General features: G+C 37.1%; 1 protein-coding gene across 7 annotated transcripts in view; it reads right to left on the minus strand.

Moving 5' to 3' along the window:
• Positions 1-15,679, minus strand: part of EPHA7 (EPH receptor A7) — a 167,223-nt gene that overhangs the window by 99,890 nt on the left and 51,654 nt on the right. For 6 of the 7 annotated variants that reach the window (XM_026844869.1, XM_026844873.1, XM_026844868.1 and 3 more), the window contains exons 4-5: positions 10,874-11,029; positions 9,659-9,994 (exon numbers count right to left, since the gene is read on the minus strand). In XM_026844869.1, the coding sequence (XP_026700670.1) occupies positions 9,659-9,994; positions 10,874-11,029 (492 nt within the window). Of the gene's footprint in view, positions 1-8,408; positions 8,483-9,658; positions 9,995-10,873; positions 11,030-15,679 lie in introns of those variants that run through there. The other variant, XM_026844875.1, reaches the window with a different exon arrangement.

The raw sequence follows: 15,679 nt of genomic DNA on the forward strand, positions 1-15,679 counted from the left end.
GGGTTTTGTTTGTTCTAATGACAATGGTACTTGAATTCTTCAAAAGGTCTGAAACAAACCATCAAATATTAGGAAATTCAGGGACAAAACATCTAATGTCTTATTTTGCTACAGATGTAATCATACTCTTTTCTTTCTAGGCAAAATAACAAAGAAATTAAACACCTTCATAATAAATTGCGCTGTATTGAAGTAAGATCTCAGAACTCATGAGCACAGTGGGTTTTGGTGATATTAATTCAAACACTACATATTAATCTGTCCTACAGATAGCAGTATTTCACAATTTTATTCACTGAAGGAGTTAAAATCTGTTTTGAAAACCAAATCTTTGTTGTGCTTTTATGAGGGCAGCTATGTGTTGTTATTATCTACAAATAAGAAACAGGAAGCTCAACCAAACAAATGAAAGATATCATCAAGAAATTTTATGACAGAATCAGAACAGGTATTTCTTTTGGCCAGTTTCCCCACTGTTTTTCTTTTTTTACTCTTAGGTCACGGTATAGCCATGAGAGCGTTTCACCTAAAATGATTTCCTATGAAAATTCTAAAGTTTCTGCACAAATATTTGCCTACATTTCATAATCATCATCATGGTATTGTTTTGGTAAGAGAATGATACATATGGCCAATATACCAAACAAATAACATTCAGTTCATGAGATCCTACTGATGGTGTCCAGACTTATCTAGATCCTGCATTCAGTTACTATACTACAGTTGATAGGAAGCAGAAACAGGAAGATCTGGAGATACAGTTTTGTTGCCAAATGAAAGGTCTTATGAAACTTTTTTCTTTGCACATGAGTTAATTAGCTACACTAGACTATGTATCACCATGTATAAATGAATCAAGTGATTTCTTGTCTTTGCACAAAGGTATCTTGGAAGTCTTTGAGGTTGGCTAGGTCTTTGTAGAACTATGTATAATAATACCCAAAGAGTATAATAGAGCTCAAAGAGCACTATTTAGTTTCTATTCTGTTTAAAAGGACTTATGGCCATGAGAAATAATCTAACTATGGATGAAGTGAAAGAAGAAGCCAGGCATTTTTATGAGGGGCTAAAAACCCATCCAGCAGGTGTCACAAGTAGAGCTCTTCTATTTTACAGTCCTTTCTGGGATTGGTCATAGGAAATGTGATGCTAACACACATATTTTCTTTTCAAGGTCAGGATTAATTTTTCATCACTACTTTTCAGAAGACTACTGGTGTAACTCATAAACATCAAGGAGACGTCCATCCCATGTTTGTAACAATGGAACAAAAAATTACTCCTAGTCCTAGTCCTTTGTGTCACATTAGCAAACCAATCTCTCCTCTCTTTGGCTAAATTGTACTCTATATCACTAATTTTATTCCTCAAGTACATAGTTATTTGTTGCGCAGCTAGTGAAATTATGCTTTAGTAGTGTACATCTCACTGTGGTGACATAACCTGCTATTTCAATAGCTCAGTGCACAGGAAAGCTAACAGCCCTGTGGCTGTCATGGTTCTCCTAGCAGCTTGCTACCAAACATTTTACATACATAGAAGTGTAATCTGGCCATTTCTAATTCAGAGCTTTGCTTCTGTGAAGCTGAAACTTTGCTTTGTCTTTGTGTAGCTACACTAGAGTGTAGCTTCCCACTATTTTTATTTCTAAATATTGTAAAATTCACATAATCTCTACTAGAAAAACTTACTTAGTTTCTTATCAAAAATGATTACATCTATTTCTTAAAAGTTTTTATGGTAAAGCTGGACAGGCAAGTGTTCTGATACCCATTTGGAAATAAAATATAATCTTTTTAGTACACTAAAAAGAAAAATCAAATTATACTCAGCTACAAACTGACGTGCAAAAACCTGCTACCATCAGACTCAAAGTGTGATATGAAGTTAAAGTTTCCTTTCAGGATGACAGAGTGCCCATTGCTTTGGTTCCTGTGTGTTCTGATAGAGCATAAGGTTCAAATCCTGCTCCTATTGAAGTCAATGACAAAACTTCCATTGACTTCAGCGGTGCAGGATCAGACCCTAAGCAACACATCTAACATCTGCTTTCTTGCTTTCTCTCTTATCTTTCAGCACAAAATAATAGAAAAAAATTAAAACTAAATATTTTTTAAAATTAATTACTTCAGTTGGCTATTCTGTGGTAAGTTTTCTTATAAAACATATTTCTTGTCATTTTAAATTTATATATATTCTGAATATGTATATGAAATATCAAAACTGCCAATTATCATATATGTCATACCATATTATATCTGATATAGATTATTCCTTCTTTGTGAAAATAAAAAACGCCAACAATTTAACATTATGCAATTTTACAATGCCCCAACCTAGCAAATCTACAGTGTCTCTATAACCTTGTGGATTTCACTACATTAAATATGACCTGATACAATCAGTGAATGAACAACTGCTTTCCCTGATCCAATGGTATTTGCTTTACAGTGACTGGAATTCTTATCAAGTTTTTATCCATCAGTTTAATTCAGGCATACATTCAGTTACTGCCTCCTGTCAAAATACCTCTGATATTAGTCCAGGGTAAGGTGACTGCAGAACAATAGACAGTCTTAGCTCCACAGAAATAACCCAAGCCATTTTTTAAATGTACTGAAAAGACAGTAAAAAGATGTAAAAAGCTAGAAGAATAATAACTACCACATATAAATAATATCTACTTTATTTTTACCCTTTTCAGTTGGTGGACATGGACTGCAAAACACTTACCAAACTATGCTGTCTGTCTGCTGGTCTAGAAAAAAGTTGAAACAGATCAAAATATATCTTAAATATTATTAAGAATAAGAACTAACATCCTGATTAGATACATCCGCAGGTCCTGAGGGAACTGGCAGATAAAGTAGCTAAGCCACTATCCATCATATTTGAGAAGTCATGGCAGTCTGCTGAAGTTCTCACTGACTAGAAAAGGGGAAACATAACCCCCATTTTTTAAAAGGCAAATAAAGAGGACTTTGAGAACTACAGGCCAGTCAGTCTCACTTCTGTGCCTGGCAAGATCATGGAGGGGATCCTTCTGGAAAATATGCTAGGGCTCATGGAAAATAAGGTGATTGGTGGCAGCCAACACGGCTTCACTAAGGACAAGTTGTGCCTGACAAATTTGTTGGCTTTCTGGAATGGGGAAGACAAACTGATGTTAACTACCTGGACTTGTGCAAAGCATTTGACACCGTGCCGCATGACATCCTTGTATCCAAATTAAAGAGACATGGATTTGATGGATGGACCACTCAGCAGATAAGGAATGGGCTGGATTATCACACTCAAAGATTGCAGTCACTGGCTCAATGTCCAAGTGGAGAGCAGTGTTGAGTGGCATTCTTCAGGGGTCAGTATTGGGACTGGTGCTGTTTAACATCTTTGTTGGCGGCATGGACAGTGGGATCAAGTGTACCCTCAGCAAGTTTGCTGATGACACCAAGCTGTGTGGTGTAGTAACAGGCTGCAGGGAAGGGATGTCATACAGAGGGATCTTGACAGGCTTGAGAGGTGGGTCCATGCAAACCACATGAAATTCAACAAGGCCAAGTGCAAGGTCCTGCACATGGGTCGAGGCAATCACAAGCACAAATACAAGCTGGGTGATGAATGGACTGAGAGCAGCCCTGAGGAGGAGGACTTGGGGATGCTGGTTGACAAGAAGCTCAAACTGATCTGATAATGTGCGCTCACAGCCTAGAAAGCCAACCACATTCTGGGCTGCATCATGAGAGTTGTGGCCAGCAGGTCGAGGGAGATGATCCTCCCCCTCTACTCCACTCTCATGAGACCCCCCCACCTGGAGTACTGTGTTCAGTGCTGGGGCCCCCAACATAAGGACATGGACCTGCTCAAAAAGTCCAGAGGAGGCCATGAAGATGATCAGGGGGCTGAAGCACCTCCTCTATGAGGACAGGCTGAGAGAGTTGGGGTTGTTCAGCCTGGAGAAGAGAAGGCTCCGGGAAGACCTTATAGCAGCGTTCCAGTGCTTAAAGGGGGCTACAGGAAAGCTGGGGAGGGACTCAGGGAGTGTAGTGATAGGGTGAGAGGTAACAGTTTTAAACTGAAAGAGGGTAGATTTAGATTAGATACAAGGAAGAAAATTTTTACTGTGAGGGTGGTGAGACACTGGCACAGGTTGCCCAGAGAAGCTGTGGCTGCCCCCTCCCTGGCAGTGTTCAAGATCAGGCTGGATGGGGCTTTGAGCAACCTGGTCTAGTGGAAGGTGTCCCTGCCCATGGCAGGGGGTTGGAACTAGATGATCTTTAAGGTCTTTTCCAACCCAACCATTCTATGATTCTATGATCTTTGTAGCTCCCATAAAACATTAATCCAAGCAAAATAGTAATCCAAAATACAATAACTTAACATATAAGTTTCTAAAACCACATCTTAATGAAAACAGTTATTGTTAGTTTTGAGAAGTGACTTTTTATATAAAATAATTCTCCCAGCTCAACAGGTGGAACACATTTGGAAAAGAAAAAAAGTACATTATTTTTATAATCAAAATTCTTTTTACATGAAGCATTTTTAAATATATATATATATAAAGATGTTGTAGTCATCAATGTAAGTTGTTCTACAGTTCAAGGTTAGAAGAGGTAGCATAGCTCAAGAAGTGAAGTCACTAGCAGGAAATATCAGATGAAACTTCAAGCTAAAAGAAGTCCATTGATATGGAAAAACATAGAAACTGTTAAATCAGACACTGAAGCTATCTATAATAAGCTGTCATCTATCACCAGAAGTGAACATTGAATGGAAGGCGTAGATGAAGGTTGATTAAAACTTGGTGGCAGAATGGGAAGACCAAAATGGTCTGGGCAAAGGAGAGAAGTGAGAATATGACTAGAACGGTGAGGTCAAAGTGACTGGGAAAGCCACAGGCATAAATCTTCTTGATTGCTGCCTCTGCTGGGGGACAGCTCATTGCTGAAGAAAAGTCAGGCTTCAGTGAGACTGACAGCGAACAGGAAACAAATAGATGGTCAATAGTGCAGAGACTATGAAAGAGTAGACTTTAAAAAATGAGTAGAGATAATTGAGAGCTGGGGAAAATGTGAAGAGAAACAAAGAAGAGAAAAATGATGAGCATCAACAATGAAAGGAGAATGCAAAATGTCTCCCCTATTTAGAAAGACCTCAGAAGTACCTAAGAAAGGCAGAACCCATCACACAGCTTTGCATAGGGGATGGCTTATTTCCTTAATGCATACAATCTTTTTTTTCCTTGATGTGTATATCAGTGGTACTACTGCTAATAGTCCAGATTTTGTAGCATGTATTGATTTTTTTCTGCTCAAGTCGCTGGGATAATGAAACTTTGAAAAATTCAGTTTCCTTTGGGCTTTTTTTAAACTTTTTTTTTTTTTTTTTTTTTTTTTAAATTTGGGAATCTGTTTTTTTGTAGGAAAAGGTCTGAAAATTGAACTGTAAGATATATTTTTAAAAAGGAAAAGCAAATCAACATATATAAAATAAATTTTTACTAAAAAAATGTTTTTCAAGACTAAGCCTTAATTATGGAACTGTCAGCATCAAGTGCGTCTGAAGGTGCAGCATGATCTAAGAGTGCTGTGGGGCACCTTTGTCTTGCTGTAGAACAGGTAGCGAGCATTAGCGAGCACTCCCTGCATAAGCACAGAGCGTACACTTAGGAACAGGTATTGGCATTACGTTTTAACTTCTGTTTGTCATGTTTGGTTACGATAATAAGACATGATGTGTGTCCCCTTGGATATGACTTTTTCTTTCCAATTACTATAAAGATAACTTAAACTGGATCAGGACAGATACTTACATTTTCTCAAACTCTGATAAATGTTGGGATTCATCCAAACTATCTTAAGTTTTCTCAAAGTCAGGCTAGGTTGGGTGAATATTAGCCTTTATCAGAAACAAGTCCATTGCCCATTCAGACAAATTCCAAAAGAAAGAATGTAGAGAGATAGTTTTAAAATCACACTATCTTTGCAAAAGCATAAACAGAAAAATTATATAATTGTTATTGAAACACGTCTGTTTTTAAAGGTTTGAAAGTATATAAATAAAAAATCCAACCAATATTCATCTGCTGTGAAACCTACCCAATTCCATTAGCCTTTTGAATGGTGTATGGAAAAAATGTAAAATTCATAAAGGAATTTGATGGATCAAAAGAAACTACCAGTACCACTGAAAGGTGAATAACTTCTTAGGGAAGTGATAAATTTTATCTTTGGTAAACAACCATTCAATAAGCTTGTAAAGGTAGTGTTTGTCAGCTGTTTGCCAGATGCAGCTCTTCAGTACATTCACCTATTGTAACTGGGGCTTAGTCACATTTAAATCTCAATTCTACATGGATGCAGGAGTTCACATAGATCAGCTTGCAATACTGGGATGACAACCTGTATTCTTTATATGCTGCTGGATAGGCAAGATATGAAACAAGATGGTTTACTCCTGGGAGACTTAGTGCACTTAATCTTTTACCTCTGATTCTGGCTCAGTTCTTTCATGCTTTTGTCACAAAACAAAACAAAACAAAAAGCCTCATGGTTCTTGGCTGCAGCATCAAAAATATGCCATATGACAACTGATAGCCTAGTCACAAAGTCTTTATAACACAAGGAATGAATAGTGATGTGTCATATATATATATATATATATATATGTGTGTGAGCAATGTGAAATGCTACCTAGCCCCTTACAGTCATTTTATTGTTATTTCCACAAATATAAATAGTTTTTTATCAACAACCTGGTTCTTTACTGTGACATGCTCTCTTTGTCTCATCAGAAACTTGTTGTGTGTGGGTGAAGAAACACTGAATATATTCCATCACCCCATTTTTTTATCAATAATTTCCTGTTATCATTACACAATGATTTGAATTTTGTGAATATGGTCACAAAAGATCAATTCAATTAAATCAGAACTACAAAGGGAAAATCTCACTGCAAGACTCTGTACAACTGGTGAACCCAGTAATTATATATAGCCACCTATTGTGCTAGCATAATAACCTGTGAAGAAGGTTTAGTTAGACACATTTACAGACATAAAAAGCAATATGGGCATAGAAAAAGTAATTTTTGCCAAAAGTATAGAACACTCACACAGTAACAAATGAGAGCTGCATGAATCCTAGTTTACTTGGCTATAAATAAATCCAACATTTTCTTTCTCTCCATGGTAAAATAAAATAGGAGCACAGAAGCATAACAGTCTCTTTTGAGTAACCAGTCTCTTTCTGTTCAATTATAGTCATCAATCTGTTCCACCTAAAATACTTTCCTCCTTGAGAAACCAAAGAAATCAGTATTAGGATCCAAAACATGCTGTTGTGAAAATAATGTAAAAGAGGTCTTTCCTTTTGGTGAATGCATTTCTTCGGAAAGACTGCATTTGGGGAAAAAAAAATGCTGCATTTATATGGCACCTTTAATCAGAAAATCTTGAAGAGCTTGGTAAGGAAGTGTAGGGGTTACCTTCATTTTACAGAGAGAAAAAACTGCAACAAAGACAGTTTAAAGCCTTTTTTTTTTTTTTTTTTTCCCCCCCAAAAAAAAAATCTGTTTCCTATGTATATTCCCTATAGATGCACAACTGGAAGTCTTTAAATCCTGATATTCAGAAGTGCTAAACAGCGAAAGCCTCAGTTGTACAAATACCTTTTCTCTCAACATTAACAGTGTTAAATTCTGTAGCACTGGGCAAGGCTTGCCTGTGTGTAATCCCACAGCAGACTGGAGAGCAGGGAAGGAACAGACTCAGGTCGTCGGCTTCCTGCTACATGCTCTTACAAAACTTATCAAGGAGGGTGAAGGCTTGAAATCACTAGGTGAAGTCTAGATGTTGTCTCTAATATATATGCAAGCTATAGTTTAACTAACATCTCTGGCCTTGATGTGAGGATCATTTCATAAAATCATATAGCTTGCTTTAATTATAACAAAGGATAACCATATTATGACTTCTGGTCTGAAAAACCCTATAAATCTACGACTATGACAACACAAGAGAATTAACTGTAATGAATTATCTTGGGGTTAACACAACAAACTTCTGATTTAAGTTTTTTTCATCTCCCTGAGATGTGGTACTAGCCACCAGATTGCACTGGCTCTGCCTTTACCCTGTGTGACGCTGAACCAATCAAAGCACATAAAGCCAATTTGATTTAGCTAAACAGGAAAAAGTCCAAGTCCTCTTCTTCATTAGGTAGTTCTCTGCAGACATCTACAGAGAGCAGACCACTGTCCACTTGTGCACATTTGAAGAATTACAGAGAATTATTTTAAAGATGAAAGATCAAGGTGCCAAAATGATATAATCTGTGATGCAAAAATAGTTTCAAGGTAAGTTTTCTGTGCTCAAAATCTCATTATAAACTGCAAGAACTGAATGAGCACAGAAACCAATCCTCTCAATCACAGGGATGGTTCCAAAATAATGTAAAATGTGCATTTGGTATCCAGGAAAGCACTATGGGGAAATTAAATATCCCATAAATATTCCAGCCTAACTTTAACAACTATATAAACCATCCTAGGTTTGGGGGGAGGGAGGGAATGTTTTGAATTCAATTTCTTTTTTTTTTTTTTTTTTTTGCTATGACCATATTTAAAGTGCAAAATAACTACAGTTTTTCCTCTTTGCTCATTGCCCCTATACAGTGAGTTTGTCCTCAGTTCAAAGTATTACTGTAGGGGATCATTTCTACTGCACTAAAAAAGAATAGCTTGATCACAGGCATTAAAATTTCCTCCAAGGTGTAAGTACACATTGGTCAGCTGTTCTTACAGCAAGCATCTGTAATTCACTTCATATTTTAAGGCATTTCTTCAGAAACCAGATCTTTTAATTAATGTTCCATTTAAGATCTTTCATTCAAGGCATAAAAGATTAGTTTTACTATCCTCTCTTAAAGCCCACATTGCACTACTGTAGATTCATAGGCCTATAATTTTTATCAACAAGCAGCTCATCATTTCAAAAACCTAAATCAAGAAATTCCTTTTTTTTTGTTATTCACTCAGCATGCACACAACTAAAGTCCTTTTCTCCCCTGGGGCAACATGCTACTTTGATTTTATTTTCCCTGACATTTCACCTGTCAGATTATGGTAAGTAGAAGAAACAAAGAATAATCATCACATTCTCACTGAATCTCAGAATCATATCTGGAAATATAAGATAAATTAGAAACAATATCCTGAGGGAAAACATTAACACTGAGAACACCATCAGATATCCAAATCACTTTCCAGTGGCCTAGGTTTAAAAAATTCAGAAAGGAAGCCTGCACAGGACTGTCACGGCTAGTTTTTTAATCTTCAAATACTAGGGAATGACCTACAATGGCGTAAGGGGGAAAAAAAAAAAAAAAAAAGTTGCAGACTTAAGAAAACCTATTTAATGATAAAGCTGTATGTCTTCTTTAAGTCTTTCATGAATGCTTTCTAAAAGCAATCCTGAGGCCAAGAAACAGGACAGGTTATCATGAAATAGTGTAAGCTCCAATTAACTAGTTGGCAAGGTGAAAAGATTAATGAGCCAGAACACACCAAACATGCTCCTGATTTACTGCATCTGTAGTTTGCATGTTCCCAATTTCTCTCAGTCTCATGGTGTTGAGATTCATAAGTGATGAAAACTTACCTGCTTGACCGGTGGTAATACTGACAGCTGCAAAAAGCCTCTGGGAACGACTCAAGTCAGAAACTCCATTCACAGCTTCAACTTCAAATGTGTAGTTAGCATGAGCTAGCAGGTCCATGACAGTGACATAGTTATCTACTAATCCAGTTTGCTGGGGCATATATCCAATGTTGCTCCCACAGGGAACACATTCGCCCTGCTCCCAGCTGCACCTCTTGCACAAAATGCGGTACGTCACATCATTTCTTCCCCCATTGTCAGCAGGAGGACTCCACTCCAAGCTCACGGTAGTCTGGTTGATATTGAAAATAAGGTTCTGTGGTGCAGATGGAGGTCCTATGTAACAAACAAAAAGTCCACAGTAATTGTTCAGAACCACAGTGGGATGTGTAGCTAGCATTTTAATTACTGAGACAGAAAATAGGAGAAGCATTTTTCTCCACATAAACATTTCATTATTTTTAGTACAAGCTGCATAAAAGCTTCCTTGAACTCACTTGGCAAAAGCTTTATTTATTTTCCATTAAGGCATCAGAATAACAATTGTCTGTATATTTACTGCAACTGACTTTAGCCATTTCTCTTCTGTGCAATTAAAAGGATTGGTTAATGTACCTTAAAGGATGTCTTTTATAGGTTTCCCAAGTACGGGATTTGTTCGTCTCTTCTAAAAAAATGGCACCAACTGCATCTAGTTCTTTGTTATCAGCTATGATATGATTTACAGAGTTATCTGGTGCTGCTTTGGATTTAGGAGATTTCCACTATTTGAACCACCAATCTGTGTAAACTAGTCCATTTGCAGTTAGAAGGTTAAGCCAGATCCAATTACAGTTCAATCAAAGCTCAGATCTGCACAGGTTACTTTTCATTCTTCATGTTACTCATTTTGGTATTATATCACAGAAAGCACTTTGTCTACAACAGTTTTACAGCCATGGGAAAACTATGTCTGTATTCTATTACAATAGGTTAGTTACACACTTACACAACATGCAGTATTTTCCAGTGTTATATCAAGCAAACATGAAAATTGTATTTATGTTGATTCTATATTCTCTGTCAACTTTTCTTCCTCTATGTCTTTCAAATTCTTTTACTGTTGTAAATGTACTTTTCAAATATAGGAAAATCCAACCAAAACTACTAGCTACAAGTGGCTGCACCTGGTTGGTTAAGCAATGTCCTCTACTATTAAATTCAAGACTGACTCACTTGTGCATGCGACATATGGTGGATCAGAAGGTGCTCTATAATAGCTATCTTCACAATCACATCTTGAAGATCCTTCCTTGTCAGAGAAACTGTGAGTAGGGCAGCGGGAGCACTGCAGATCTTGTGAGGAGGATTTGTAGAACCCACGGCCACAAGCTAAGGCAGAACAAAACAAATTAAGGTTTAAATTTTCATGGACTATTATCCTGACCTTTTTTGTCTCTGTCACATGAGGTACACATTCCTGTAAACTTCTAAACTACCATTCTGTTATGTTGACGCAAGCAAGATATTATGCTCATAATTTCCTTTTCTTCAGTTGATGCTGGTAATGATTTTATGGCATTTTTTGAGTTCAAGCATAAACTACAAATACCTCAGCAGTTGGCAGCACAATATTTTAACACAGAGGGCCATGGAAGTATAACAAGCATCTGTTTTTCACCAAAGAAGAGTACAATAATGGTGTGAAACAGCTGGATGCCTGCAATAGGCCTAAACAAGGGGAAGGCAGTCCTAAAGCTCTGCTCTAAGGCTACTGAAGTGTTTCTGGTATCTGAATTGATTTGGAATTAATGGAGCAAAAGTTACTCTTCCCTGGTCTGAGAAGCGCAAAGAAGCTGTAACCCACCAGTGAACCCTGATTCCAAGGAAAAGAATGAGGTGTGAACACTTGTTGGACAGACAACACTGGTAGGAACAAGCAGAAAGAGGAGGAGGGAAGACAGCGTAAGCTGCAAAATTGGTTTTTCCAGTTTCACAGAGACAACTAGGCTGAAATGATTTTAATAAAATTTTCAAAGGAAATTTAAAAGGTAGATAATTGGAAATACTCCTATAAGATAATTTCATACTTTGGTTTGGCCACTGCAAACCCATGCAAGTTAAAAAATATGTTGTGTTCTGAAACTGATGTTTAGAAATATTTTTTTAGCTACTTCCACAGTTCCCAAAGCAGAAACACCCATAAACCACACCTATAATGACACTTACAAGCAGAGAACTGCAACCTAGACAGCCAGCTTAAGAATGGATAAACTATGAGAGCTGTAGGGGATGAGAAAGAGGGAAGTGGGGATCAGACAACACTAAAACTGGAAACAGATTAAGACTCCATTTCAGCTCTGAGATTATGGGCAAATTTACAGACACTATCAGCAGGAAAAAAATAACACTAATGTCCTCCAGAATTTTCTAATAAAGCAAAGGCTTTTTCAACCATACTATTTTATGCTTTTTTTCTAACCCTAACAGACAGTCTAACCTTCTTAAGCCATTACATGTATGCAAAGAAAAGGGCCAGCGAGTGGAACACAGTATTATTGGGTATCAAAATATTAAAGCTAGTTAAATAGTCATTCTGTATTCAGAGAGAGAGAATTTACTTTGGTTATACTCATATTTGCTTGGATATTTTCTCAGAACATAAATGCAAAGTATCCAAAGACACTGATATTTGGAACTGTTATTTCAGTTGTCTGGTATCACACTGATGGCAAGAGCATCAAAGCAATGAGCTTTATCCAAACCTCACTGAAGCAACGAGGAGCATCTTTGACTTTAATAGCCTTTGGACTGGACCCACAGTGTAGCCACGGAGACATAATTTATAAATCTGATTAATTTTATGCAACTGAGAGGGAAAAAAATGGTGGTAGTACTTAAGAAAACAGTAGATTAAAGTTGATGAATTAGGTAAATCAACGGTGGATCATACCAGTATAAAATGCTAGGAAATTCTGGCTATTACTCTCAATATACTAACTTTCTAAAGAAAAATATGCCTAAAGGACAGAAATTACCATAACATTTAGAGTTTGTTATGCTGAAAAAAACAGTGGATGGAAGCTAAATTACCTGGCAAAGAAAATTAGCATGCAAAGCATGTATTCTTTGACATTGACAAAGGGGCACAAGTTTACATTAGAAGAAAATCTAGCCCTGCTTGTAAAACATGGTGTAGTTTGATTCTACCACAGTAGCTGTCATTTATGCTATTTAGATAAAGACAGAAAGAATTTTGGAGAAATACTTTGGATAAATTTCACCTGTGAATTCATGGTTGTGGCAAATGTAATGCATAATTATCCTTTTACACCTTCATTCAAGATTGTTTCAGAATTTCCCAACTAAAGACAAAGAGAACAAAAGCTGAACTGATTTGTATGCATGTACTTTAAAACATATATTTAAACTTCTGTCTGCTCTTTCAGTACTTGCAATTGAAATGTAGATAAAATTACCAAATAATAGTTTCCTGCCTTTCTTAAATAGTCATGTTCCTCTCATACCAAGCAAAATGCTGGACAAATACACCGGGTCTTCCAGCACGTAGCCCTCTGCAAAGCAAAGAGCATTTTAAAAGGCAAAGATCCCTACTGTGTTTCCAGTCTGTCCTTCTCAGCAGGGAACATTACAAAGCAAAGACGCAGAGGGTAAAATAGAGATTTCAGACAGAAATAACAAAATGTAAACAGAAACCCCCTTTTTTTCTTTTTCTTTTTTTTTTTCTTCTGATAACTTGATCAAGACATTTATATGCTTAGTCACTTGCTATTTAAAGTAAGAGTGCATTTCTTATTAGAGTTCAAAGGATCTGAATGTCTGTAACTAGTTTACATGACTGAAAGCCATTTATTCTCCTGCGCAGCATACCACAAGCAGCAGGTTCAGGCACTCGTACCATGCTACCATTCCATTAGTCTTTTTCTAGTCAGAGGCTTGTGATGACATTTAATAACCATCCCTTCAACTTATACACCCCATAAATATAAGGGACAGAATATTCCAGCCTTGAAATTTTTAACACTATGAAAATAGTGCTTTTAAAAGGGATTTTTAAAAACTTTAATTGTTCTTTAGAAAGGAGGGTATGAAGGAGTACATATCGTAAATAAAAGTACTCATGGGAAGAATACAACTAAATTTGTTTCCCGTGTTTCCTCATAAATTTAAATTTGTCACAAAAATTTGGTTTTTTCAGCCTAACAGTGGAATACTTCTATTACTCAAAAATTGGTGACCTGTGAATATTTATCTTTTTTTAACACATAACATTGTCCTTGCCAAGAAACTTACAACTGAAAACTCTACCAAGACAGGTTGTTACATGGACCACTTATGAAGGTGTGATAACTTGCTAGTGAACTATTACAGATCATGGATGGGAAAGAACCATTCAAAAAATACATTTTTGATTCTTTTTTTGTCCTCCCTTTTGTCTTATCTTGTCAAATGGCCATGGTGATTTTTTTTTTTTTTATATTACAAGTAATTTAAATACATTGCTTTGTTCTACACTATTTTAAATCCACCTATTTTGATCCAATGTAGTCTTTTATGTAATATTTTTAAGATCACAGGAACAGGTGGTATAGAATCCCCACTGTCCCTACCTCCATAAGCAACATTAAGAAAATGCTAATTGTAAAAAAGAAACCCAACACATTAGCCAAACATTACTCAGAGCTCTGTACATGCAAATCTAAACGTGATAAATACAGGTATTGTTCCATGAAAGTATCTCATGTCAAAGCTTGAGGCAACTCAAACTGCATTTGATCACATCCATTTTAATATTTCATTAGTGCAGGAGAGCACCCAGCAGCAGCACTTCTTCCCTATAAAGGGAGCCTGTATTGTAAATCAAGGTACAGAACCCAAGCATGGAAGATATGCAGGAGGGTGTAACTGGCGAGGCAGCACTCTAATGTTGTAGCCATAATCCTCATTATTGTTGATCTGAGTAAAATGTGAACTCATTTGATCCTCCTCAAGCAAGTTAAGATCCCAGAGTAGTTTTGTTACTGAAGGACTTCTGGGGTACTGAAAAAGATGGGGAGGGGGAAAGGGAAGAAAGCCAGCATAAATTTATTTCCATTCACTGTGGTGTGTCATTTACAGCTGCTAATTTAATAGAACAGCTCTTCCCAGATGAAGCTCCTATTTTGTTCAAACAGCTGCTCCAAAGTCTTTTAGCTTCCAGGAAGAGGTTTCAAACCAAGAGCAGTCAAGTTTACTGACAGCACAAAGACACAGAATAACATCTACCAGCTAACCTAACCCAGTCTTCAAATAATGCAAAAGTTAGTTGCTAATTCTTTCCCCATATACCACAAAATCAACAATAAATACAAAAGAAAGCTATGCTGCAGCTAAGGCACAATTCTTTGCTTAATACCTTAGCCTCACAGCCATTAGGGATTGACCATCAGTGACCCTCCCAGGGCTGCCTAACACCTTGGATTTGTTTACTTGTCTGCGATAGGCATGGCTGCACCCCAGAGCAAATCTTTCCACCTCCTCTACGAAGCAAGAGGGAAGCTGGCAGAGTTCCACTGTGAAATACAAAGACGATGTGAACAGCCCCTCAGATGAGTGAGCAGAGCAGCAGTTTGAAACTGAGCTGGGCATTGTCGTTTCATATTTAACTTCCTTGCCTGGAAGCCCTAGATAAAGTGGTACACTATTCTGTCTGCATATGATGAAAGACCCTCGTGAAGATGACACTAGCAGTCTTTCTTGGCTTGGACTATGTTGCTTTCTTATAGATCGAGTAGCACTCAGACATAACAAGGACATATCGTGACAGTAGGGTCCAGTACACAGCTGGGCAAGGTTGCAGTGTCAGTGCATGGTACTCATTCAAGTACACATTTAGCATATGCCACTGCAGTCAGTGCGATGACAAACATTTTGAGCCATTGTGTTTGGTATTGTTTAAAGGCCTGTACAAATACCATAAATAATGGAATACTGCAAAGCAACAAGTGAATAGTGAGGAATGAACACACACTAAGAACTATG

This window comes from Athene cunicularia, assembly GCF_003259725.1.
Source record: "Athene cunicularia isolate RWA chromosome 3 unlocalized genomic scaffold, athCun1 chr3_part1, whole genome shotgun sequence".
In the NCBI taxonomy this organism is placed as follows: Eukaryota; Metazoa; Chordata; class Aves; order Strigiformes; family Strigidae; genus Athene; species Athene cunicularia.